Here is a 23,336-nt window from a genome sequence, read left to right as displayed (position 1 = left end):
GCACATTTTTCATGCTTCAGGGTCCGTTTTTCAGTGCAGTTTTGCCTGATTAGAATATTTTCAATTATTATTATTTCAATTATTTTTGGAGATTGTGTGTATAGAAATGTTGAAATGTCGCACGGCAGCTTATCGACATGAGGCCGTTGCCACCGTCGGTCTGTGAGGTCAGGAAAGGATCGGCATGGCAATGGGCCCTGACCGAGTCCAAACCAGACCCAGGAGGAAAATATGCGCGGAACCGTCTGTGTGCTTCACTCGGGCTGAGCTGGATTTAGTCTTTGAGGCACCAGCAGCAAGTCGGTCATGGAAAGTGGATCTTGAAAAAAAAGAAGCTGCGGCTCAGCTGATACGGAGTGTGGATAAAGCTGAAGAACAACAGCGTCTGACATGGAGGTTTGGGGAAGTCAAGAGGGCAGAGGGCTGCGGTGATGGGTCAGGCCTGCAGAACCAGAGAGAACAGATGGAGAGATTGAGAGGGAGAAAGAGAGGGAGGGAGAGAGAGAGAGAGTCCTCCCTCCTAATCCGGCTCAGATAAATAAAGAAGCTAAAAGCCGAGGAGAAGAAGCAGAAAAGAACTTTTGTGGCTTCTGAGTGGGGTCTCTTTCATGGCGGTTCCCACAGTACTCGTGATGACATTCACCATGTTTCACGCGCACACACACATGCTGACGGGCCCTGTGACTGCGGTGACTTTCGCTGGTGCCGGGCCCCAGACGGGACGGCGAGGGCCCCAAGAGCCACAGGCAGCCATTGTGTTGTCGCCGCGGAAACCAGCCTCTTTATGTCAGACATGTTTATCTGTTTGTTTTCTTTTTTATGCCTCAAATGTGTGTGTGTGTGTGTGTGTGTGTGTGTGTGTGGGGGGGGGGGGTTGCGGCCCCCATACCCATCCTCCTCCTCCCACCGATCCATCCACATTTGTTTCTACTCTCCCCCCCATATTTTCCTGCCCCCCCCCCCCCCCGTCATTTGTAAAGCGCCGCGCCAGGACGGCCCGTATCTTTTTCGCGGCCCTCTCGGGGAGGCGCCGGCGAAAGCTGGCACCGAAAGGAAAACGCGCACAATGCGAACAAGTCCAAAACAACAAGAACAACAAAGGGATCCTGCCTTTTTCCCCCAGACCGAGCCGACGTTCCTCATGAGTTTAAACAAACTTCCAATAACAAGATGAAGGCAGGGGCCGGGGTCTGGATGTGATTCCAGGCTGAGGATGCCCCGAAATCTTCAAAGAAAGAAAGAAAAAAAAGAAAGAAGGAAAGTGCTACTATTTTTAAGGAATGCCATTTGGTGCCGTGACTGATCCCTAATCAGTTCATTTGGACTCCGCCGCCACATCACACGTGGAGACGCAGAGGAAGAGGCGAAGGAAACTGAGGGGAGTGAAAAATGAAAGAGCGGAGCGCTAATCCGCTCTAGTCCCTCCGGCCCGCGTGTGCCCCCTTCGATGGCCGAGGCGGGGGAAGAGAGGCGTCCTAATATTAGCTTCTGGAAGACAAGTTCTGCTGACGGTGGAGCCGCCGATCACCCGGTTTTATTGCGCAGCGTCAGCTGGTCAGCAGCAACCTTCTGTTATTGAGAGCTTCTAAAAAAGGCAGAGAATAGAAAATGTTACAAATATGCAACCTTGATGACCCGCTCACTGCACCAGAACTCCAGGAAACGGTCTTCCATCCCAGGTTTAGCTCTCACCGCACTAACCCTCACCCTCTTTGACAACCTCTCACTTTGCCAAATCCCCCTATAACTTTGCACCTCAGATTGCGGCCTTATCACGGGGCCATCCGGCCGACACTTCGCGCTGGTGGCAGCTCAGGAGAGCAAGCGTAAGCCCCCGAATGGCAGCATTTGAAAAGAAAGGCTCGCCGCCCGTGCACGAGCGGGCAATTTTTAGCATTCTCAGAAGGGGATTACAGTGAGTGTGCAGGGAAAGAAAGGAAAATTTCACATGAAAATGACAGTGGCGGTAAATTGAACCTGTGTTCTTCCTGTTTATGGAACATTTGGTAAGGTAAAGTGGAATGTGTCACCTGTATTTTTATCCTTCATTATTCTTTATTGAATTATAAAAACTCAGGAAAGTTGAATAAAGGAGCTGCCAGGAAATTAAATGTGCATCTGTCATTAAAAGGAACTCACTTTAATAAATGTCACCTAATTTAAAGAAACGGAAAATGCATATTTCCATAAATCCATCATAAACTGCGTAATTTCACTGCTTAGAAAGTTGGATTAGCTCTGATTTTCCTCTGTCAAGTAATAAAAAAAGAGACTTTTTTTCAAATCCTATTGTGAAACAAAGAATTCTGAAAGAATCGGGGGGGGGGGGGGGGGGGGGGGGGGGGAATAGCAAATAAAGCAGCACAAAAACATCCAAGCAGAACATTTTCCTTCAAAATAAAGTACGGAAACAGTTTTACTCACTGCATGTTACTGACAATGCTGTACTTCAGCCCATATATTTATGTTGACTGCATTTCTAAGGACCGTCAGACATGAAATACGCAGACTACAGTTAGAGATTCGGTCAGCCAGGCATGAAGAAAGTCTCAGAAAATGAACACCCAACAGATGTTCATGCAAACCTGACAAGCCTAAAGGCGTGCTTGTACAGTGAAGTAATTCTATACACTCTGTGGTAGCTCATGCACACACACACTCTTTGAGGATGACTTGCGAGCTGCACAGAGCAAATATAGCTTTGATCTCAGGAGTTGTCTGCGGCTGAGACGACCAGCCCATACGGCGGGCCTTCGCCACCGGAAGCTTGCGGTCGCTACGGCTCCATTTACAACCCCGCTCTGGTGCTAAATATACGATAATCAAAAGTCTGGCAGCTTTACTTCGGACTGTCATGCGCTTCCTTTTCCAGCGAGAGAGGAAAGCGTCTCCAGAGTGGCGGAGAACATCAAGTGATAATTATGGATGGAAAGCGGGGAAAGATGGAGGCGGAACGCCACTTGTCCTTCTTCCTCCTGTCTGCCACCAATGGTGCCCAGCCCATTAAGAGCAGTCTCATTAGATTATTTACACAGATGCACACACACGCGCACACCTCACACACATCCTGGTGAGGCCTTTATGCTTCCTTCTCGCCTTGACCCTCAGACCCCAAATATAAAAAAACCCAAATTCCAAAGGCTCCGTTTGATGACTTCATGTTCACAGTCATCAAAGAGAACATGATTCATATTTAAACATCATCTTTATCTGTCACAAGTGAGTTGTCTGACACGCCCGCGCGCACACACACGCTCCCCTATATGTGCTCAACCTTACCACCAGTCCACCACACTCCTCTCCAGTCTCTTTGATCCCCGGTGGAGGGTCCTCTCCGCGGTGCCTCCGTCTGAATTCCAGAGATTCTGGGATAATTCAAACGTTTCACGGCACATACTCGGTCCCCCCTGGGAGACAGCGGCAGCGACGGAAAATGCCACCGCGCTCTCTCTCCCTCCATTGTCCCCACTCTTTAATCAGTCCCTCTCTGCGGCTCCCGCTACCACCGTGGTGTGTTGTCTTAGCCTGGGAAAATGCCGGCCTAAGTGGCTGTTATGTGCTGAGGAGCCGACCGCAGAGATCCAGAAGGGTGATGCTGGAGCCCTCCGTGCCAGCCGTCGGCCTCACGGCGGCGGCTGAGACACAATGCACGTATTTATATTTACTTTTTAGGCAGAATCACATGCCATCGCGATGCAAAGGAAAAACATCATCGTAAATCTGTTGCTAAAGGTATGCTGGGTGTAAACTAGCATTAAACTGCCGCAAATATAGGGCAGCATTGTACTAAACCAGCGTTGGTGCTGCAGCGGGAGTTTCCTGCCCATATGTCAACAAAAGGCCAAAACAAAGGCCTTGTGTTTCCCCGAGCAAGAGCAAGAAGAAGGTCATCGGGCAGCGTCGCGGCGGAGTTCAACCGGTTCCAGCTGAGCCTCGGATGGACACAATGGTCCACTGGGTCAAGTTTACAGGGGCCGAGTCTGTTTATACTTGTTTATGTTTAGTGCTTGTAAGTGTGAATAGAGTTTTTATAAGGCTATAAATTTCACTTTCAAAAGAGAGTGGGGACGGAGGCTGATGTGCGCCTACCCCGCGGCTTCCCCGGGCCTCCGTGAGGCTTTTTGTGCTCGCCCTCACCGCCATGGGAAAATATCTGAAACAAATAAGTTGCTCGGTCTACATCCATCAGCGTAAAAACATCTCTAAGTGCAGGGGATTGTGCTGAAAAGGGTGTGGCACAATACTGAGGGAACTTCTGGTTCGCTCTGACTGCGTCTGGAAATGGGAAAAATGTGTCTGGAATGGAGGAGGAATAAAAAGTTCTGTAGAGCATGACAGAGAAATTAAGCCAAGGCGCCTGGAAGAGGATGCTGATCTGCAGAGGTTCCTACACAGGACTTTAAAGGTTATTTGTTCGAGAAATTAAAGATTAAACTTTTGACCTTTGTCAGTGCTTTTAATTTGAGGTTGAAACAAAGGAGTACGTGAAGCACTTTCAAGAATCTAGTTTAACATGATAAAGAATTGTTTGAAGTGGTATTTTAATTTTCTCTGTGCAATATGAAAAGATTGTTTCTTTGTTGGTGCATTTTTCATTTTAAAAAGTTTATACTGTACAGTTTCGGACCTTGGTTTTCAAACAGTCAAAACAGTCGATTTTATTGGCTTTTAATGACTGAATTGTTAACTGAATTTAATGATACAGATGTTGTTGTTACATTATGCAGCCGCTAGAGGGCGCACCGCGTATAGTGTAATGACCTGGTCCTGGTTATCTGGGGAACTGAACATTATATTCGTAGTATTTAAAAGATTAATTAAACAAATTTTAGACACTTAGCTTAAGAAGGTGGTGCTGCTGCTTGATCGAAACCAATTTCACTTGTGGAGGTGATATATTTCCTCTTATGAGATGCTGAAAAGGTGATTTTTTTGTGGCCTTTTAAGGACAAATTGGTTTTACTTTTTTTTTCATGTTGGAAAGCCTTCACTAAATCCAGCATGGACTAATAAACTGCTTAGATAGTCCAAAACTTTTACTTGTGACTTATGAAACTTTTACATTCTTACCTCATCTACTTGCCCATCTTTTATTCGAAATTAACTATACATGTATATATTTTATACATCAATCTGTTTATCACAGTCAGAAGAAGTCATTAATAATCTGTTTCAGGTGGTCTCCCACCAGGTGGGCTGAGTATGGTGGTATAGGGATGCAATATCTATAAAGATATGAGTATGGCAATAATATATATCATCAGAATATTACAGTTCAGCTACATTCCATGGACGAGCTGAGAATAGGAATTTGTGTTAGTGTAAAACTTCTATATTTCTCGAATGAAAGTATAAGGTGAAAGTTTGCAAAAAAATACTTGGACCTGCAAATGGAGTTATGAGTGTTACCCACTGGAGGGCAGCATTCACAACGTGGTTGATCTCCCGGGAAAAAAATAGACGAAGAAGAGTAAAGCGGAAATTGTTGGCTGTTCTACATTTTTCAAATGTCTGGTGTATTGTTGCCTTCCACACGTTTTAAAGTGGAACTTGTACGGCAAGTTTTTGTTTTTATGGTTATTTTGTGTCGGGGTTCTCTGTAGGCCGGGTGTGTGTTGTTTTTTTTTTAAAAAAACATGACATCGCAATTAGGTTTCCGAAATTAGCATCACTAGTTAGCTTGTAACAGCCCACATTCAGTATTGTTTAAATGTCCTAAACCTGTAAAAATGTGAATGTCTCAGCTTTGATCTACAAGATATGAGACTTTATTTATAACTTATCATACACATGATATGCTGTTTACACAAATGCAAATTTTCCTGTGCCTCATGCAAAATTGCTGTGTTAAATCTGGATGTTTTGGGTGAAAATTGCAGCTTAAAGGTCTGTGATTTGTTGAATAGTAACAAGAATGTTATAGGAATCGAGTTGTTTGTTTTGCCTCTTCTGGCTTGCAATTAAATTAATTTCTTCTTCCACTCTCCTGACAGGGACTGTTGCAGTCAGACATGGAAGTTCCTTTCTATTTGTCCAAGCTGCTTTTTGAGCTAAATGAGCAGCGTAAGCGAGATTTCTTCTGTGACTGCAGCATCCTCGTCGAAGGCCGTGTCTTCAAAGCCCATCGTAATGTGTTGTTCGCTGGGAGCGGCTATTTTAGGGCTCTTCTCGTTCATTATCTGCAAGTAAGAATGTTGGATTCAGGAGAATTTGATTTGTGTGATTGTGTTGTTAATGTAGCAATTATGATAAGGGTTGTTATGAGTCAGACGTGATTTCTTCGGGGTTACATTAGTAAAGACCGCTACATTCAGGCTTCCCTCAGACTTAAGGGAAAGGAGAGCTAATGACATAATTTTCAAAATTCTGACTTATTCTTCCATCTTATTTTAGGACAGCGGACAGCGTTGCAGCACAGCCTCACTGGACATTGTCACAGCTGATGCCTTCTCTATAATACTGGACTACTTATACTCTGGCCGATTGGCTCTGAACAGAACAAATGTCATTGAGGTGATGTCAGCAGCCAGCTACCTGCAGATGACTGATCTGGTCAACTTCTGTAAGGAATACATCCGCTCGTCTTTGGAAATATGCAACAAGGAGAAGGAGAAGAAAAGAGAGAAGGATAACCAAGCACAGGACAGAACGGCGGGTCCAGACAGTGGCACCGCAGCTGCAACCATCTCCAGTGGTGCAGAGGCTGCAGAGCCTCACTCGCAGGTTGCGGAGGCAGAAAGAGGGTCGGGTTTACATTCAGAGAGTCAGACTTCAGCTAGAACTGCCTTGCCTATCCCTGTTACCACAACTCCATGTAAAAGTAGGAACATTGACGGTGATTACCATTCCAAAAAAGAATTTGACTCTGGGGGTGGGGATCAGGAGCATCAGGTGGACCAGACAAACCACACATCCTCACCTGGTCTTACCCCAGAGCTGGTGAACCCCAAAATTGAATATGATCCTGACGAGGAGCACATACAATCTCCTGATACCAAAGATCTGGCTTTATATCCAGCGCCAGCTCTCAATAACTCTATTCACAGCAGACGACTTCCATCAAGTCCATCACCCTCTTATGAGCGTTTTTCCCTGGGGTACAGCCCTTCCTTTAATAATGCCAGGCAGCTGATGGAGATTGTTTCTAGAAGTGAAGGTCCCAGCCTGGTGGACAGACTGGGGAATCGATTTAACCACAGCCTCATGAACAGCACAGGAGGGCGAATGGATGAAAGCGGAGGGTTTGTGGGATCCTCCATGTTAGAGATCCAGTCTGACTGGCTTGGAGAAGACGCAGGTAGTTAGCACTCTCTCTGGTGGTTGGGGTTGACATAAGTACAGTGACAACAGTGTAAAATTATCTTTAAACAGAGTCAGGCTCCATCAGGATTTTAACGCTGTGTCTTCTCCCCATGCAGGTGATGGGTTGGTGGTGCCGGTGAAACTTCACAAGTGTCCGTTCTGTCCGTACACTGCTAAGCAGAAGGGAATCATGAAGAGACACATCCGCTGCCACACAGGAGAGAGGCCATATCCTTGCCCAGTGTGTGGCAAGAGATTTACCCGCCAGGAGCACCTTCGCAGCCATACTCACAGTGTAAGTACCCCAGGGTGGTGACATTGTAACTAGCTCCTATTTGTTATTTAATAAAGTGCTGGAATATTATTAAAGTCAAACCACAGATATGGGGGTAGTGCTCCTTGCATAAATTGCTGTGTGGACCACTGACAGGTCCACAGACAGGACTGGCCAGTGTCATGCAAGAGCTGCAGGCGGACCTTCACAGGATCCAACATTTCACCCGGACTCCGACGTTTCGGCATCTGCGACAGCTGCAACTGTGTGACAACTACTCACGGCTACTCTGAGCCACCCGCCACCCATCCGGAGCCCGTGGACCGTGGTGACGGCAGTGCGGACTGGTCCAGCTTTATAGACGACATGGACGACGTGGAGGTTAGCAGGGTGGAGGACCTGGCAGAAAAACAGATGCTTTAGAGGCAGGAAGCAACCTCTTTTTTTACCTTGTGGGGTCGGGTGCTGGAGCCTATCCCTGCTGCATACAGGCAAAGACAGTTTACACCCCTGGATAAGTTACCGGCTCATTACAGGGCCGTCTGTGAGCATGTTGGACATTTGGTACTTTTCTCAAGGGTACCTTGGAAGTGCTGTGCTTCCAGCACACCTTTCGTGATCATTGTGGATTATTTTATGGATAAATTAATTTATTACTGTAAGATCCATTTAGTTGTAATCACTGACTGCTTCAGCAGTCTACATGTAATGACTTGCACTTGGCAAAACTTCTTAAGAAATCATGTTTTTTCCAACTATCTGTCATTTCTGATTTCCTGAACAGATTGCTCCTTCATGCGTTTGCAGCGTCTCCTATGGATGTTGTCACAATAAAGGCTTTCTGTACCCATGCATTTGCTTTCTGCATTAATTCACTTCATGTTTTTGGCAGAGCAAGCATTTATTAGTAAGATTCCGTAAGAGTCAATGTCTGGGGGGGGCGAAAGTTAAAAGTTTATACTGCGTCTTGCGCGCCATTGGACTGGGTGGCGTCCGTCGCCAGCAGGGGGCGACAAAGCAACGCATCACCTGTCGCAACTCTATAATTTCTCGGTGAAATGCACGTGACAGGCGGGTGTCACATGACTATATGGTTCAGGATCTTCCGTCTGAGTAGAAGACTCCGGTGAAATGCAGCCCGTAGTTCGGATTAAATATTTAATTCTAAACTTCCTCGTTTTGGGGGGAGGATGCGCGGGTCCATACACCGCAGACTGGACTAGTCTGGACGCCAGACCCTTACCCAAGTGGTACGATGAAGCCAAGGTCGGGATTTTCATCCACTGGGGAGTCTTTTCGGTTCCCGGCTTCGGACAGTACAGCGAATGGTTCTGGTACTGGTGGCGCGCCCAGGGGCTTCCCGAAAATGTCCAGTTCATGCAGAAAAACTACCCGCCCGGATTCACCTACGCCGATTTTGCGCCTCGTTTTCACGCAGAGTTCTTCGACCCGGAAAGTTGGGCAGATTTATTCCAAGCCTCTGGGGCCAGGTAGAGTTGCAAAAGATCTCCAAAATAATGTACACCGACTGGTTTTCCTCTTACGAGTCTCAAAACTTCATTGTCAGTTTTTGTTGACTTCAGCCACGATTGACTCAGGACTCAGAATTTGTTAGCTGGATATCAAAGTAGATATAGGAAGTCATTTTCTTAAGCAGACAAAAGCAGTGATAATCAGTGGCGAAATTGTTAAAGTGTATAGGTTTGTGAAAAATAGTCACGTGACATCAACGGACGCCCATTTGAACCTTACAAAAACATCCCGGTACGTTTAGTCACTAGGTGCAAGAAATAACAATTAGAAATAATACGTATAATCAGAATATTGAATAAAAAGAAATCATGTATTTGTGAAATGGCATTTTTCTTTGAGAATTTCCTGTGGGACTAATAAGACGATCTTATGGTGAGTTAAGAGACGAAGATGCTGCCTCTGGTGCTCTTTACAGGTATGTGGTATTCACAGCCAAACACCACGAAGGCTTTACCAACTGGCCCTCTTCTACCTCATTCAACTGGAACTCCGTGGACCTGGGCCCCCATCGCGACCTGGTTGGTGATCTGGCTGCGGCTGTAAAGAAAAGGTGAGGAGGAAGAATAAGCATCGAGCTTGTGACAAAATCTCAACTGGTCATGTCAGGAAAATAATTGAAAACGACTTCATTTTTGTGTTGTCAGATCACTGCGCATGGGTATCTACCATTCTCTGTACGAATGGTTCCATCCCCTCTATGTGGTTGACAAATCCTCTGGTTTCAAGTCACAGTATTTTGTTGCCACAAAGACTCTTCCAGAGCTGAAGGACCTTGTAATAACTTACAAGCCAGATCTGATCTGGTCTGATGGGGACTGGGAAGCACCAGATACCTACTGGAACTCCACCCAGTTTCTGGCCTGGCTCTACAATGACAGTCCGGTCAAAGTAAATATCTGAACCCATATTTACTTATTGCAGTATGGCGAGGGCCTGTTTTGCTGTTGCTGACTTGTTTTTTACTGTAGGATGAGGTGATTACCAATGACAGGTGGGGTCGGGGCTGCTCTTGCAGACATGGTGGCTACTACAACTGTGCCGACAGGTTCACTCCGACAACTGTACCCAATCACAAATGGGAGAAATGCCAGAACATGGACACCCGTTCATGGGGCTATAGGAGAAACATGAATCTGAAAGAGGTCATGGACCTGCCATCAGTCATTGGGGTAAGAGACGAAAGTCCGTCGCTTAATCGGGATTCTGGGATAATTATACGTGGATCTGCTCTTGCCAGGACATGGTGTATGTGGTGGCACTTGGGGGAAACTACCTGCTGAACATTGGACCAACGGCAGATGGTATGATTGCTCCTGTGTTTGAGGAGAGGCTGAGGGGGCTTGGTGCCTGGTTGGAGGTCAATGGGGAAGCCATCTATGGCTCCAACCCCTGGAGGGTGCAGACAGAGAACACCACTGTCACTGTCTGGTAAGATAAATATAATGTAATTTTTTTTTAAATAAATATATGTTATATATATTAAAGATATTTGCTACTTTGATTGGAAATTTGAAGCATGTGATTCATATTCGTAGAACGAGCACATTATCAATAATGTGTTGATGAATTAAGACCCCTCAAATGCATTTCCAGTCTGACTTAAACCCTGTGTTTTGTTGTTACTGTGTAGGTACACAGCCAAAAACAGTACGGTTTATGCCATCCTCCTCGGCTGGCCGGACAAAAATCTACTCCAGCTCATGGGGCCAAAGACGTCTGCATCCACAAGAGTAAGTCCTTGGTCTCTGAATCTGCCTTCAAACCCTTTTCACTTCTAGTCATAAAGCTAAACTGTTATTCTTTTACACTCACAGGTCACCCTCATGGATTATCCCAGTAAACCACTAATATGGGCACCAGTGTCAAAGACAGGAGGCTTGCTGATAATTCTGCCCCTGAAACCAGCATCTCCTGCTAATACCTGGTGCCTAAAGCTGGAGAAGGTGTCCTAAAGTCAGGAGAAATGAGAAAAGGTCAACAGCCAGTCGTGTTTTACCTTCATAATGTGTGTATGAGAGGTATAAGAGTTTTTAAAGGGACATATACAGTATACCATATATCTGACTCAGGTTTCCATAATACTTTTATATTCTTTGTCATTTTTATGACGCTGTCAATGCTTGGATACATTTCTTTAATAAATGATTATTTTCAGCAGCAACGGATTTGGATGCATTGACATTTAACTTTCCTGTTTACTGAGTGTGTATCCTGTCATATGTAAGATGCTAATGTTATTTAGATAGAACATGCTTATGTGATACACTGGATTTTATGTTCGCTTTGTGGGTTTTTTGTTTTTTTTTAGCTTGTAATTCAATAAAATCTTAATTTTGCTGCCAACAATGTTAAATGCAACAATGTCGGACGACAATATGCAAGTTCTGTTCGGCAAGGTGTGTATTGTTACCTAACAAGTTGAGTACACTAGTCCTCTTGCTATGATCTCAACCATGAACAAACATGAGCATAACACAAAGCGTCTCCACAGCAATCACAATTGTCTGCCAATGGCAACATTAGATGTTTTGCCAAAGCGATGATAAGGGTGAAACTGCAACAGATTGTCCTTTTTTAAATAAAAACTTATGGGGCCTATGAATAAAGTGCAAACGTTCCCGTGACATTTGAATCAACTTAAGAAGCAGTGCTATTTCACACTGCAGACACTCAGCACCACTCTGTGAGGAACTAAATACCTCAAGTAACACCATCCGCAAGCGCCACGTCAGGTGCCCTTTGTTCACCTGTCCTAAAAACAACAGTACACGACACAAGACAGGTGTGAGTGCGTATTCGTGAAGCCTGCGCCATGTTGGTGGCAGCGTTCCTGACCGTGCTGGCAGCCCGAGCGGCGGCTCGGTACACGGAGGACTGGCCCAGTTTGGACTCCAGACCGCTGCCCTCATGGTACGACCAAGCCAAGTTTGGGATCTTTGTCCACTGGGGTGTGTATTCCGTCCCGGGGTTTCACGACGAGTGGTTCTTGTTTGACTGGCTGTTTCGGCAGCCTCCGAACCAGGAGTGTGTCGATTTCATGAAACGTAACTACCCGTCTGGGTTCACCTACCCGGAGTTTGCTCCTCACTTCAGTGCCCGGTTCTTTAACCCGGGAGACTGGGCGGATATATTTAAAGCTTCTGGTGCAAAGTGAGTATGAAACATTTTTTTTTAAACTTTATTTTTAAATATCATTATTGCATACAAAAATGCATGTAATCTTGAATGATATATATTGGTTTGTACTCTGCAGGTATGTGGTCCTGACTGCCAAACACCATGAGGGTTTCACTAACTGGGGGTCACCTTTCTCCTGGAACTGGAACTCCGTCGATATTGGCCCGCACAGAGATTTAGTGGGAGAGCTGGGAGCAGCTGTACGCAGCCGGTGGGACATGAAATCAATGAACCTTTAGTGCAACTGATGTACTGTTGTGATTATAAAGATTTAATCTTCTTGGATTATTGACATTTTTATGTCCGGGTTGGTAGAAATAAGTCTCGCATTCTGCATTCATGGACAACAACAGTGAGGCTGTGCTTGTTCAGACGCAGGCATCCCTGCTATTGGCATCTTCAGTATTCCGTTTTCCTCCACAGGTCGCTGCATTATGGACTCTACCACTCTTTGTGTGAGTGGTCCAACCACCTATTTGAGAGAGACAAGAAAAGCGGCTTCAAAACTCAGGAGTTTGTGGCACATAAGCTCCTTCCAGAGCTTTATAGCATGGTTGTCACGTAGGTAGTGCACTCTGTGTGTGTAATCCAGAATTCCATGTAATAACATTGTGGAGTTACAATGTGGCCTTCCTGCTGTTTCCCCAGGTACAAACCTGATCTGATCTGGTCTGATGGCGAATGGGACGCACCTGATACGTATTGGAACTCCACCCAGTTCTTAGCCTGGCTCTATAATGACAGTCCAGTTAAAGTAGGTGTTTTTGTGGGGGAAAGTGATGTTCATTCTGGACTCCTGGGTGTCAACAAACTATTACAATCCTAGGACACAGTAGTGACCAATGACAGATGGGGATCTGACCTCAGGTGCAAACATGGCGGCTACTACAACTGTGAGGATAAATATACTCCAGGCCAGCTGCCCAAACACAAGTGGGAGAAGTGCCAGTCTGTGGACAAGCAATCCTGGGGTTACCGACGGAATATGAAGACATCTGAACTGATGGACTTGCCCACCATCATCAAGGTGTGTTCACATACCCGTTGGTGTTCTATGAATGCGTGTTAACTCCTGAAAGAGAATCTGGAAAACATCCGGTTTGTAGACCGAGAATACCAGTCGTGCAGGTTTCTGACATTGTTCAGGGTGTGTATAAAACAGTGTGTTCTCACCCTTTATTTAAAAATAATCTTGGTAAAATACAGCTCCTGCAGGTTTCTGCTTTGCACTCCTAAAATCATATTATAATGAACAGCAGAAAAGACACCCAGGCATCGTTTTCCTACATATACGGCAGGATTTGGTTGAAACCGTGGCCCTGGGAGGGAACTACCTTCTGAACGTTGGCCCCACTTCTGATGGAATGATCCCTGTCGTGTTTGAAGAGAGGCTCCGGGGTATCGGAGCCTGGCTGGACGTAAACGGGGAGGCGATTTATGGCTCGAAACCCTGGAGGATCCAGAGCGAAAATGCAAGTCTACCGGTTTGGTAAGAAGATTCACCGGTTCTTTCAGTGTCTTTTGCTTAAACAACCTGATTTAATACCGTTGTTTTAATTTTTGTTATACTGTAATAAACCCTGGAGGATTCTGTCTGAGAATAAAGATGTTTCAATTTGGTAAGAAAAGCGAACAAGCTAGCATATTTAACATGTTTCACATTGCAGCTTTAGCCTATTGTTAACAAACCAGTGGGACCTGTAAAGACTGCCTTCAAAAGGAATGCATTTAAGTACATTCCACACAAAAAATGACCTGAAAATTGAGTTTCCATTGTTTGTCGCCACATATGCCTACACTTGTCTCTACTCCACATCACCTCCATTTCTTCAGGTACACATCTAAAGGGTCGACTGTCTACGCCTTCTTGACAGCCAAACCTTCCAAATCCATCGTGGAACTCTTGCAACCTAAATGTGATTCATCCACTGAGGTGAAGCCTCTGAGCTCATTTGTGGCATTTGCAGGATGTATCAAAAGCTTGTATTAATCTCTTTCACACCTCATCCAGGTGACCTTATTAGGCCATCAGGGCCCGTTGACTTGGACCCCAATCAGCGCCGATGGTGGCCTTTATGTTCTTCTGCCTGAACTGTCTCAGTCCGTGAGTCAGGTCTGGACAATCAAAATAAGTGATGCCAAGTGAGCCACAAAGGCACCCAACAAGGCTGGATAATTAGCATCATGGTGTCTTGTTTTTCTCTGTTATATGACACAAACTCTTGTGAAAGGGATCACTTATTCTTTTAGCTGTGGTGGTTTTGTTTTGAATGTGTAAATTTAATCTGCTGTGTGCCATTTAAAAGTGTCCTGTGGTTTATATGGATGTCTTGCTCAGATATTTAATGGTTTCTTTATTTTTTTCTTCAGAAAGTACACTATTTAAAAAAAAAAAAAATTGTATTCTATTTCTATCTTTGTGTCTTTTAAAAGTATGTGCAGTTTGCCTTTTCACCGCTGCCATTTTAAAGATTATCCTGTCAGCTGATGTGATCAATGTGGTGAGAGTAAAGTTATAAAAACCTGAAATAAACTGGTTCATTATTCTGTTCAGAATTTTTATTCAAAAGGAGCAAAACACATTTTTACAATTTGACATGCATGACCATTACTGATCAGAATAAAACTTTTATCAAAAAATATGATTTAGAACAGGTAGGGTACCATAAACAGTGATAGATAGATAAACTTGATTCATCCCAGAAGGGAAATTCAACTATCCATCAGCTCAAAGAAAACCGTATTTTCACGACCATAAGCCGCACTGTATTAAAAGGCGCATGCTGAAATATACAGCAAAAAAATCAAAGTTTTCATCTTCTGTATCTGAATTAAACAGCTGCACTATTTCAATGTCCAACATCCCGAATTCCTCTTCTTAATCATCTGAATCGGACTCACCGACCGGTTCCGGTTTAGTGTTGATTTTGTGAAAGCTCTTCCAATATATGAAGACGGTATCATAGCCCATGCATCTACAATCCACCCGCATATGGTGGCATAACTTGCCCGCCGCTGCCTCATAGTCTTTGTGAAGGAGTGTTCGCCTTCTGTCATCCAGCGCTCTGTCCGTTTCCGTGGCAGCCGAGAACCACGGTGAACGACGACTTCTCGTGCCCCGTTGTGCGTATCGCCACCGTGCTGGTCCCTTTTTCTCCTTTGTGGGTCAAATGGATGTTAAAAGTCAGAGGGATCTCATCCATGTTGGTGATGTGGCTGTGCGCGGTTATCTTTTCGTGGCAGTAGGTGCGGAAGATGGCCACCCTCTCCTGGTTAGGGTTAGGGAAGATGGCCACCCTCTCCTGGTTAGGGTTAGGGAAGATGGCCACCCTCTCCTGGTTAGGGTTAGGGAAGATGGCCACCCTCTCCTGGTTAGGGTTAGGGAAGATGGCCACCCTCTCCTGGTTAGGGTTAGGGAAGATGGCCACCCTCTCCTGGTTAGGGAAGATGGCCACCTTCTCCTGGTTAGGGTTAGGGAAGATGGCCGCCCTCTCCTGGTAATCCGCGGGTAGCCGCTGCGCAACAGTTGCCCTCGCGCGTATGGAGAGATGCCGCCTCCTCATAAAGCGAAAACACTAAGATTGCTCGATTGCCATTTTCAACCGCATATTTGATGGCCTGCAGTTTAAAGTAAGCCTCATTCATACGCGTCTCACTTGACCGGCGCCATTTTAGGGGATCCTTACGCGTAGGTGTTCCGCTAATCGATTGGCGGAGCGTTTACCGTAGGGCACCCACCAAAGGCGCACAGAAGATTTTGGAACTCAGTCCACATCCCAGGCGCACCGTATTATAAGGCGCACCGTCGATTTTTGAGAAAATCTGTTTTAGGTGCGCCTTATAGTCGTGGAAATACGGTAAATACAGAAACCACACTTCCACTCAGCCAACAACAGCACTTAGGAATTAAAATAGACAATAAATCAAATATATGTTTTAATTGCATAAGGAAATTGAAGTGTGAAGTGATTCAACTGTCATTTGCATTAGGTATTTGTTTTCACAAATGGGGAAAAAAACGACTTTTTGTATTTAAGGCTGAAAAAAGAGAGGGGTCGCTGAACAAGTCACGTGATCGCACCACATGACTCGTCAAGTTACACCACAAACATGAAGGAATGTAAAACCTTGAACACTTTATCTTTGTCATAGCATTGTTGAAGTACACTGCCACATTAGAGGCTAAACCAAGTCCAGGTTAAGTAAATTAGATTTGCAGGTGTGGGTAATCGGCAGCATGCTAACATTAGCGACACTTGTCTTCTTCGCTTCCCACGCTGCGGCTCGCTACACTGCAGACTGGACCAGTTTGGACTCCAGACCGCTGCCGACGTGGTACGACGAAGCCAAAGTGGGGATTTTTGTCCACTGGGGAGTCTTTTCTGTCCCAGCGTTTGAGAGCGAGTGGTTCTGGTGGCGCTGGCAGGGTCAGCAGCCCCCGGAACAGATCTGTGTGGACTATATGAAAAAGAACTACCCGCCTGATTTCACCTACCCGGATTTTGCCCCCGGTTTTCATGCGCAGTTCTTTAACCCGGGTGACTGGGCGGATATTTTTAAAGCTTCTGGTGCAAAGTGAGTGATTTTTGTGCAGCTTCTAATTGTTTGCCTTTTCAGTTGTCTTTACCTGCCGACAGTATGTACAACACTGCCCCCTTCAGGCTTTATACGGTCACATCTTCACCTTTGTTTCTCTTCGGTTGATAAAATAAAGCTCAGTATCTGCAAAATGAAGACCGTTGTTACGTATTAATCAGCTGTTTTCTTGCAGATATGTGGTCCTGACTGCCAAACACCATGAAGGTTTTACTAACTGGGGATCGCCATTTTCCTGGAACTGGAACTCGGTCGATACTGGTCCGCACCGAGATTTAGTGGGAGAGCTGGGAGAAGCTGTACGCAATAGGTAGGACATCAGCGTTCAAGCAATTTCCATCAATGTCTGAATGATTTTGCTCATTTAGGGAGAAATAGTCTGACAATTGTTTGGTGGTTGTCAATTAAACACATGACTGTTGTCATGAAAGGTTTGTTGACTTATTTCATTTGCCCATCACAAGAGAAAGTTATTTGTAGTTATAGATAAGTTATTTATTTCTACAACTTGTTAAGTGTGTGATTTTTAACTAAACTCCCAATTTTCTCCTCAGGTCACTGCATTATGGACTGTACAACTCTCTGTACGAGTGGTTCAACCCTTTGTACCTGATAGATAAGAAGAATGGTTTCAAATCTCAACAGTATGTGACGAACAAGCTCCTTCCTGAGCTTTTTAAAATGGTTGTAAGGTGTGTTTCAAAACATTTTCTGTGCAGGTCACAAGATCAGACTGGTTTTCTGTTGACTCTGTGTGATAAGCAGCTTTTGCCTTGTGCTTCTTTTCCCAGATATGAACCTGAGTTGATCTGGTCTGATGGTGACTGGGAAGCGCCTGACTCCTACTGGAACTCCACCCAGTTCTTGGCGTGGCTCTACAACGACAGCCCTGTCAAAGTAGGTGCTTTTGTAACACACAGCAATGTTTCTTTTTGCATAATAATTCTAAATCAAGTATCATCATCCAAGGACACAATAGTGACCAATGACAGATGGGGAGCAGGCTGTTATTGCAAACATGGCGGCTACTACAACTGTGAGGATAAATATACTCCAGGCCAGCTGCCCAAACACAAGTGGGAGAAGTGCCAGTCTGTGGACAAGCAATCCTGGGGTTACCGACGGAATATGAAGACATCTGAACTGATGGACTTGCCCACCATCATCAAGGTGTGTTCACATACCCGTTGGTGTTCTATGAATGCGTGTTAACTCCTGAAAGAGAATCTGGAAAACATCTGGTTTTTAGACCGAGAATACCAGTTGTGCAGGCTTCTGACATTGTTCAGGGTGTGTATAAAACAGTGTGTTCTCACCCTTTTATTTAAAAATAATCTTGGTAAAATACAGCTCCTGCAGGTTTCTGCTTTGCACTCCTAAAATCATATTATAATGAACAGCAGAAAAGACACCCAGGCATCGTTTTCCTACTTATACGGCAGGATTTGGTTGAAACCGTGGCCCTGGGAGGGAACTACCTTCTGAACGTTGGCCCCACTCCTGATGGAATGATCCCTGTCGTGTTTGAAGAGAGGCTCCGGGGTATCGGAGCCTGGCTGGACGTAAACGGGGAGGCGATTTATGGCTCGAAACCCTGGAGGATCCAGAGAGAAGATGCAAGTCTACCGGTTTGGTAAGAAGATTCACCGGTTCTTTCAGCGTCTTTTGCTTAAACAACCTGATTTAATACTGTTTTTTATAATTTTTGTTATATTGTAATAAACCCTGAAGGATTGTGTCTGAGAATAAAGATGTTCCAATTTAGCTAGAATATTTAACATGTTTCACATTGCAGCTTTAGCCTATTGTTAACAAACCAGTGGGACCTGTAAAGACTGCCTTCAAAAGGAATGCATTTAAGTACATGCCACACAAAAAATGACCTGAAAATTGAGTTTCCACATCACCTCCATTTCTTCAGGTACACATCTAAAGGGTCGACTGTCTACGCCTTCTTGACAGCCAAACCTTCCAAATCCATCGTGGAACTCTTGCAACCTAAATGTGATTCATCCACTAAGGTGAAGCCTCTGAGCTAATTTGTGGCATTTGCAGGATGTATCAAAAGCTTGTATTAATCTCTTTCGCACCTCATCCAGGTGACCTTATTAGGCCATCAGGGCCCGTTGACTTGGACCCCAATCAGCGCCGATGGTGGCCTTTTTGTTCTTCTGCCTGAACTGTCTCAGTCCGTGAGTCAGGTCTGGACAATCAAAATAAGTGATGCCAAGTGAGCCACAAAGGCACCCAACAAGGCTGGATAATTAGCATCATGGTGTCTTGTTTTTCTTTCAATTATATGACACAAACTCTTGTGAAAGGGTCACTTATTCTTTTAGCTGTGGTGGTTTTGTTTTAAATGTGTAAGTTTAATCTGCTGTGTGCCGTTTAAAAGTGTCCTGTGGTTTATATGGATGTCTTGCTCAGATATTTAATGGTTTCTTTATTTTTTCTTCAGAAAGTACACTATTTAAAAAAAAATTGTATTCTATTTCTATCTTTGTGTCTTTTAAAAGTATGTGCAGTTTGCCTTTTCACTGCTGCACTGAGGCCATTTTAAAGATTATCCTGTCAGCTGATGTGATCAATGTGGTGAGAGTAAAGTTATAAAAACCTGAAATAAACTGGTTCATTATTCTGTTAAGAATTGTTTTTCAAAAGGAGCAAAACACATTTTTACAATTTGACATGCATGACCATTACTGATCAGAATAAAACTTTTATCAAAAAATATGATTTAGAACAGGTAGGGTACCATAAACAGTGATTGATAGATAGGTAGATAGATTAGATTAGATAGATAGAACTTGATTCATCCCAGAAGGGAAATTCAACTATCCAGCAGTTCATCAACGAATAAATACAGAAACCACACTTCCACTCAGCCAACAATAGCACTTAGGAATTAAAATAGACAATAAATCAAATATATGTTTTAATTGCATAAGGAAATTGAAGTGTGAAGTGATTCAACTGTCATTTGCATTAGGTATTTGTTTTCACAAATGGGAAAAAACGACTTTTTTGCATTTAAAGCTGAAAAAAGAGAGGACGCTGAACAAGTCACGTGATCGCACCACATGACTTGTCATGTTACACCACAAACAGGAAGGAATGTAAAACCCTGAAAACTTTATCTTTGTCATAGCATTGTTGAAGTACACTGCCACATTAGAGGCTAAACCAAGTCCAGGTTAAGTAAATTAGATTTGCAGGTGTGGGTAATCGGCAGCATGCTAACATTAGCGACACTTGTCTTCTTCGCTTCCCACGCTGCGGCTCGCTACACTGCAGACTGGACCAGTTTGGACTCCAGACCGCTGCCGACGTGGTACGACGAAGCCAAAGTGGGGATTTTTGTCCACTGGGGAGTCTTTTCTGTCCCAGCGTTTGAGAGCGAGTGGTTCTGGTGGCACTGGCAGGGTCAGCAGCCCCCGGAACAGATCTGTGTGGACTATATGAAAAAGAACTACCCGCCTGATTTCACCTACCCGGATTTTGCCCCCGGTTTTCATGCGCAGTTCTTTAACCCGGGTGACTGGGCGGATATTTTTAAAGCTTCTGGTGCAAAGTGAGTGATTTTTGTGCAGCTTTTAATTGTTTGCCTTTTCAGTTGTCTTTACCTGCCGACAGTATGTACAACACTGCCCCCTTCAGGCTTTATACGGTAACATCTTCACCTTTGTTTCTCTTCGGTTGATAAAATAAAGCTCAGTATCTGCAAAATGAAGACCGTTGTTACGTATTAATCAGCTGTTTTCTTGCAGATATGTGGTCCTGACTGCCAAACACCATGAAGGTTTTACTAACTGGGGATCGCCATTTTCCTGGAACTGGAACTCGGTCGATACTGGTCCGCACCGAGATTTAGTGGGAGAGCTGGGAGAAGCTGTACGCAATAGGTAGGACATCAGCGTTCAAGCAATTTCCATCAATGTCTGAATGATTTTGCTCATTTAGGGAGAAATAGTCTGACAATTGTTTGGTGGTTGTCAATTAAACACATGACTGTTGTCATGAAAGGTTTGTTGACTTATTTCATTTGCCCATCACAAGAGAAAAGTTATTTGTAGTTATAGATAAGTTATTTATTTCTACAACTTGTTAAGTGTGTGATTTTAACTAAACTCCCAATTTTCTCCTCAGGTCACTGCATTATGGACTGTACAACTCTCTGTACGAGTGGTTCAACCCTTTGTACCTGATAGATAAGAAGAATGGTTTCAAATCTCAACAGTATGTGACGAACAAGCTCCTTCCTGAGCTTTTTAACATGGTTGTAAGGTGTGTTTCAAAACATTTTCTGTGCAGGTCACAAGATCAGACTGGTTTTTTGTTGACTCTGTGTGATAAGCAGCTTTTGCGTTGTGCTGCTTTTCCCAGATACAAACCTGAGTTGATCTGGTCTGATGGTGACTGGGAAGCACCTGACTCCTACTGGAACTCCACCCAGTTCTTGGCGTGGCTCTACAACGACAGCCCTGTCAAAGTAGGTGCTTTTGTAACACACAGCAATGTTTCTTTTTGCATAATAATTCTAAATCAAGTATCATCATCCAAGGACACAATAGTGACCAATGACAGATGGGGAGCAGGCTGTTATTGCAAACATGGCGGCTACTACAACTGTGAGGATAAATATACTCCAGGCCAGCTGCCCAAACACAAGTGGGAGAAGTGCCAGTCTGTGGACAAGCAATCCTGGGGTTACCGACGGAATATGAAGACATCTGAACTGATGGACTTGCCCACCATCATCAAGGTGTGTTCACATACCCGTTGGTGTTCTATGAATGCGTGTTAACTCCTGAAAGAGAATCTGGAAAACATCCGGTTTGTAGACCGAGAATACCAGTCGTGCAGGCTTCTGACATTGTTCAGGGTGTGTATAAAACAGTGTGTTCTCACCCTTTATTTAAAAAAAATCTTGGTAAAATACAGCTCCTGCAGGTTTCTGCTTTGCACTCCTAAAATCATATTATAATGAACAGCAGAAAAGACACCCAGGCATCGTTTCCCTACTTATACGGCAGGATTTGGTTGAAACCGTGGCCCTGGGAGGGAACTACCTTCTGAACGTCGGCCCCACTCCTGATGGAATGATCCCTGTCGTGTTTGAAGAGAGGCTCCGGGGTATCGGAGCCTGGCTGGACGTAAACGGGGAGGCGATTTATGGCTCGAAACCCTGGAGGATCCAGAGAGAAAATGCAAGTCTACCGGTTTGGTAAGAAGATTCACCGGTTCTTTCAGTGTCTTTTGCTTAAACAACCTGATTTAATACCGTTGTTTTAATTTTTGTTATATTGTAATAAATAATGAGGATATAACTGGATCAACGTCTTCTCCACGTCTCCAGGTACACGTCTAAAGGAAAAAGCGTCTATGCCTTCATTACAGCCAAACCTTCTAAGCCTTTGGTTGAACTACTGGAACCTAAAACATCAACGGCCACTAAGGTAAAGTTCAACATGTCTTGGTCGTGTTTATTCGGCATCAGTCTCAACCATAAATAACTATGGACTTCCCAACCTTCTCCAGGTGACCATATTAGGGAACACAAACCCGTTATCCTGGGCTCCAGTCCGTCCCAACGGTGGCCTTGTGGTCCTTCTACCTGAACTGCCCCAGTCGCCCAGTCAGGTCTGGACAATCAAACTGGATGGTGTCCAGTAAGCCTCGATGGAGACCTACAGTGCTTTATTATTTACCAGTTTCTCCTTTGCACAATAGTCAGGGAATCATTTTTGCATTGTTTTTAAAGGGATCGGCAGTGATTTGTTTAAACCACTAAACTGGTTTTATAGCATTTAAAATGGTGACAGCTCTCTGTAACTTTTTATTTTTACTTTTATGGCATCTTTTAGCTATATTTTTGATGAAGTTATGATTGTATTTGCTCGATTAAAGGTGTGATTGAGAGCTTTTTTAAACAAGCTTGTTTGAATTGTTTAATGCACAAATGGAGTGAGCGTAATATTGTTTTAGCTGCGGTCTTGTTGGGGGAACATGAGCACATCTCATCACTGTGCCTGCAGATTCTCTGCTGACTCAAATCAGCGACTGATCTGGCTCAATCGCGCACGATCGTGCAGTATTGGTGCAGCCGCTGCCCAGGCATCTTAAATCCCACATCCTAATTCACCGCAGCACGGCGAGGCCGACTAAAACACGGAGCAGCACCGTGAAAATCAAATCTGATAAAGATACGCTGGTGTCCTGGTGGCACTGTGCAAAACGGTTTTGGGTCCTTTGTGACATTTCTGAAGTCACACTGCTTTCCTCCCTTAAAACCATGCTCGTTAGGTGGATGACTAAACGGACTGTAAGTGTGAGCAGATGGCGTGTTTTCTCTTTGCGACCTCAACCAATCAACAACTGACCCTGAGATGTCAATACGCCCGAAATAAATGCTGAGTCGACACAAAAAAAGAACAAACCACGCTGCAGCCCTTTA

At 44.5% G+C, this 23,336-nt stretch overlaps 5 protein-coding genes across 11 annotated transcripts; all 5 read left to right on the top strand.

Annotated features, from left to right (window-relative positions):
* The first annotated feature begins 5,423 nt into the window (after window positions 1-5,423).
* Window positions 5,424-8,428, top strand: zbtb8b (zinc finger and BTB domain containing 8B). Of its 3 annotated transcripts, none has more exons than XM_003978754.3 (5): window positions 5,424-5,552; window positions 5,994-6,185; window positions 6,394-7,297; window positions 7,419-7,597; window positions 7,733-8,428. In XM_003978754.3, the coding sequence occupies exons 1-5, from the start codon at window positions 5,508-5,510 to the stop codon at window positions 7,997-7,999; spliced, it is 1,587 nt and encodes a 528-aa protein (XP_003978803.3). In that variant the 5' UTR covers window positions 5,424-5,507; the 3' UTR covers window positions 8,000-8,428. The 3 variants fall into 3 exon arrangements, with proteins under 3 accessions (XP_003978803.3, XP_011618431.2, XP_029700714.1); XM_011620129.2 differs by having other exon boundaries at window positions 5,453-5,557; XM_029844854.1 differs by having other exon boundaries at window positions 5,481-5,608.
* A 213-nt stretch (window positions 8,429-8,641) lies between these two features.
* LOC101066044 (tissue alpha-L-fucosidase-like) lies at window positions 8,642-11,710 on the top strand. The gene is made up of 7 exons (XM_003968969.3): window positions 8,642-9,066; window positions 9,525-9,659; window positions 9,754-9,997; window positions 10,078-10,278; window positions 10,347-10,537; window positions 10,740-10,839; window positions 10,924-11,710. The coding sequence occupies exons 1-7, from the start codon at window positions 8,708-8,710 to the stop codon at window positions 11,059-11,061; spliced, it is 1,368 nt and encodes a 455-aa protein (XP_003969018.2). The 5' UTR covers window positions 8,642-8,707; the 3' UTR covers window positions 11,062-11,710.
* Window positions 11,711-11,873: 163 nt separating this feature from the next.
* On the top strand, window positions 11,874-14,835 carry LOC101079676 (tissue alpha-L-fucosidase-like). Of its 3 annotated transcripts, none has more exons than XM_011609054.2 (8): window positions 11,874-12,259; window positions 12,363-12,497; window positions 12,710-12,847; window positions 12,935-13,040; window positions 13,113-13,313; window positions 13,546-13,775; window positions 14,120-14,219; window positions 14,298-14,835. In XM_011609054.2, the coding sequence occupies exons 1-8, from the start codon at window positions 11,922-11,924 to the stop codon at window positions 14,430-14,432; spliced, it is 1,383 nt and encodes a 460-aa protein (XP_011607356.1). In that variant the 5' UTR covers window positions 11,874-11,921; the 3' UTR covers window positions 14,433-14,835. The 3 variants fall into 3 exon arrangements, with proteins under 3 accessions (XP_011607356.1, XP_029700715.1, XP_011607357.1); XM_029844855.1 differs by having other exon boundaries at window positions 13,543-13,775; XM_011609055.2 differs by having other exon boundaries at window positions 11,878-12,259; window positions 13,585-13,775.
* A 1,416-nt stretch (window positions 14,836-16,251) lies between these two features.
* Window positions 16,252-19,522, top strand: LOC105417161 (tissue alpha-L-fucosidase-like). 3 transcript variants are annotated; one of them, XM_029844856.1, is made up of 8 exons: window positions 16,252-16,861; window positions 17,058-17,192; window positions 17,437-17,574; window positions 17,674-17,779; window positions 17,852-18,052; window positions 18,283-18,515; window positions 18,804-18,903; window positions 18,982-19,522. In XM_029844856.1, the coding sequence occupies exons 1-8, from the start codon at window positions 16,524-16,526 to the stop codon at window positions 19,114-19,116; spliced, it is 1,386 nt and encodes a 461-aa protein (XP_029700716.1). In that variant the 5' UTR covers window positions 16,252-16,523; the 3' UTR covers window positions 19,117-19,522. The 3 variants fall into 3 exon arrangements, with proteins under 3 accessions (XP_029700716.1, XP_029700717.1, XP_029700718.1); XM_029844857.1 differs by having other exon boundaries at window positions 16,253-16,861; window positions 18,286-18,515; XM_029844858.1 differs by having other exon boundaries at window positions 16,270-16,861; window positions 18,325-18,515.
* A 433-nt stretch (window positions 19,523-19,955) lies between these two features.
* LOC101066312 (tissue alpha-L-fucosidase-like) lies at window positions 19,956-22,812 on the top strand. The gene is made up of 8 exons (XM_029844839.1): window positions 19,956-20,453; window positions 20,650-20,784; window positions 21,029-21,166; window positions 21,266-21,371; window positions 21,444-21,644; window positions 21,916-22,106; window positions 22,239-22,338; window positions 22,421-22,812. The coding sequence occupies exons 1-8, from the start codon at window positions 20,116-20,118 to the stop codon at window positions 22,553-22,555; spliced, it is 1,344 nt and encodes a 447-aa protein (XP_029700699.1). The 5' UTR covers window positions 19,956-20,115; the 3' UTR covers window positions 22,556-22,812.
* Window positions 22,813-23,336: the final 524 nt, after the last annotated feature.

The sequence above is a fragment of the Takifugu rubripes genome, chromosome 12 (assembly GCF_901000725.2).
Source record: "Takifugu rubripes chromosome 12, fTakRub1.2, whole genome shotgun sequence".
NCBI classification, from domain to species: domain Eukaryota; kingdom Metazoa; phylum Chordata; class Actinopteri; order Tetraodontiformes; family Tetraodontidae; genus Takifugu; species Takifugu rubripes.
This window is presented reverse-complemented; position numbering and strand designations above follow the sequence as displayed.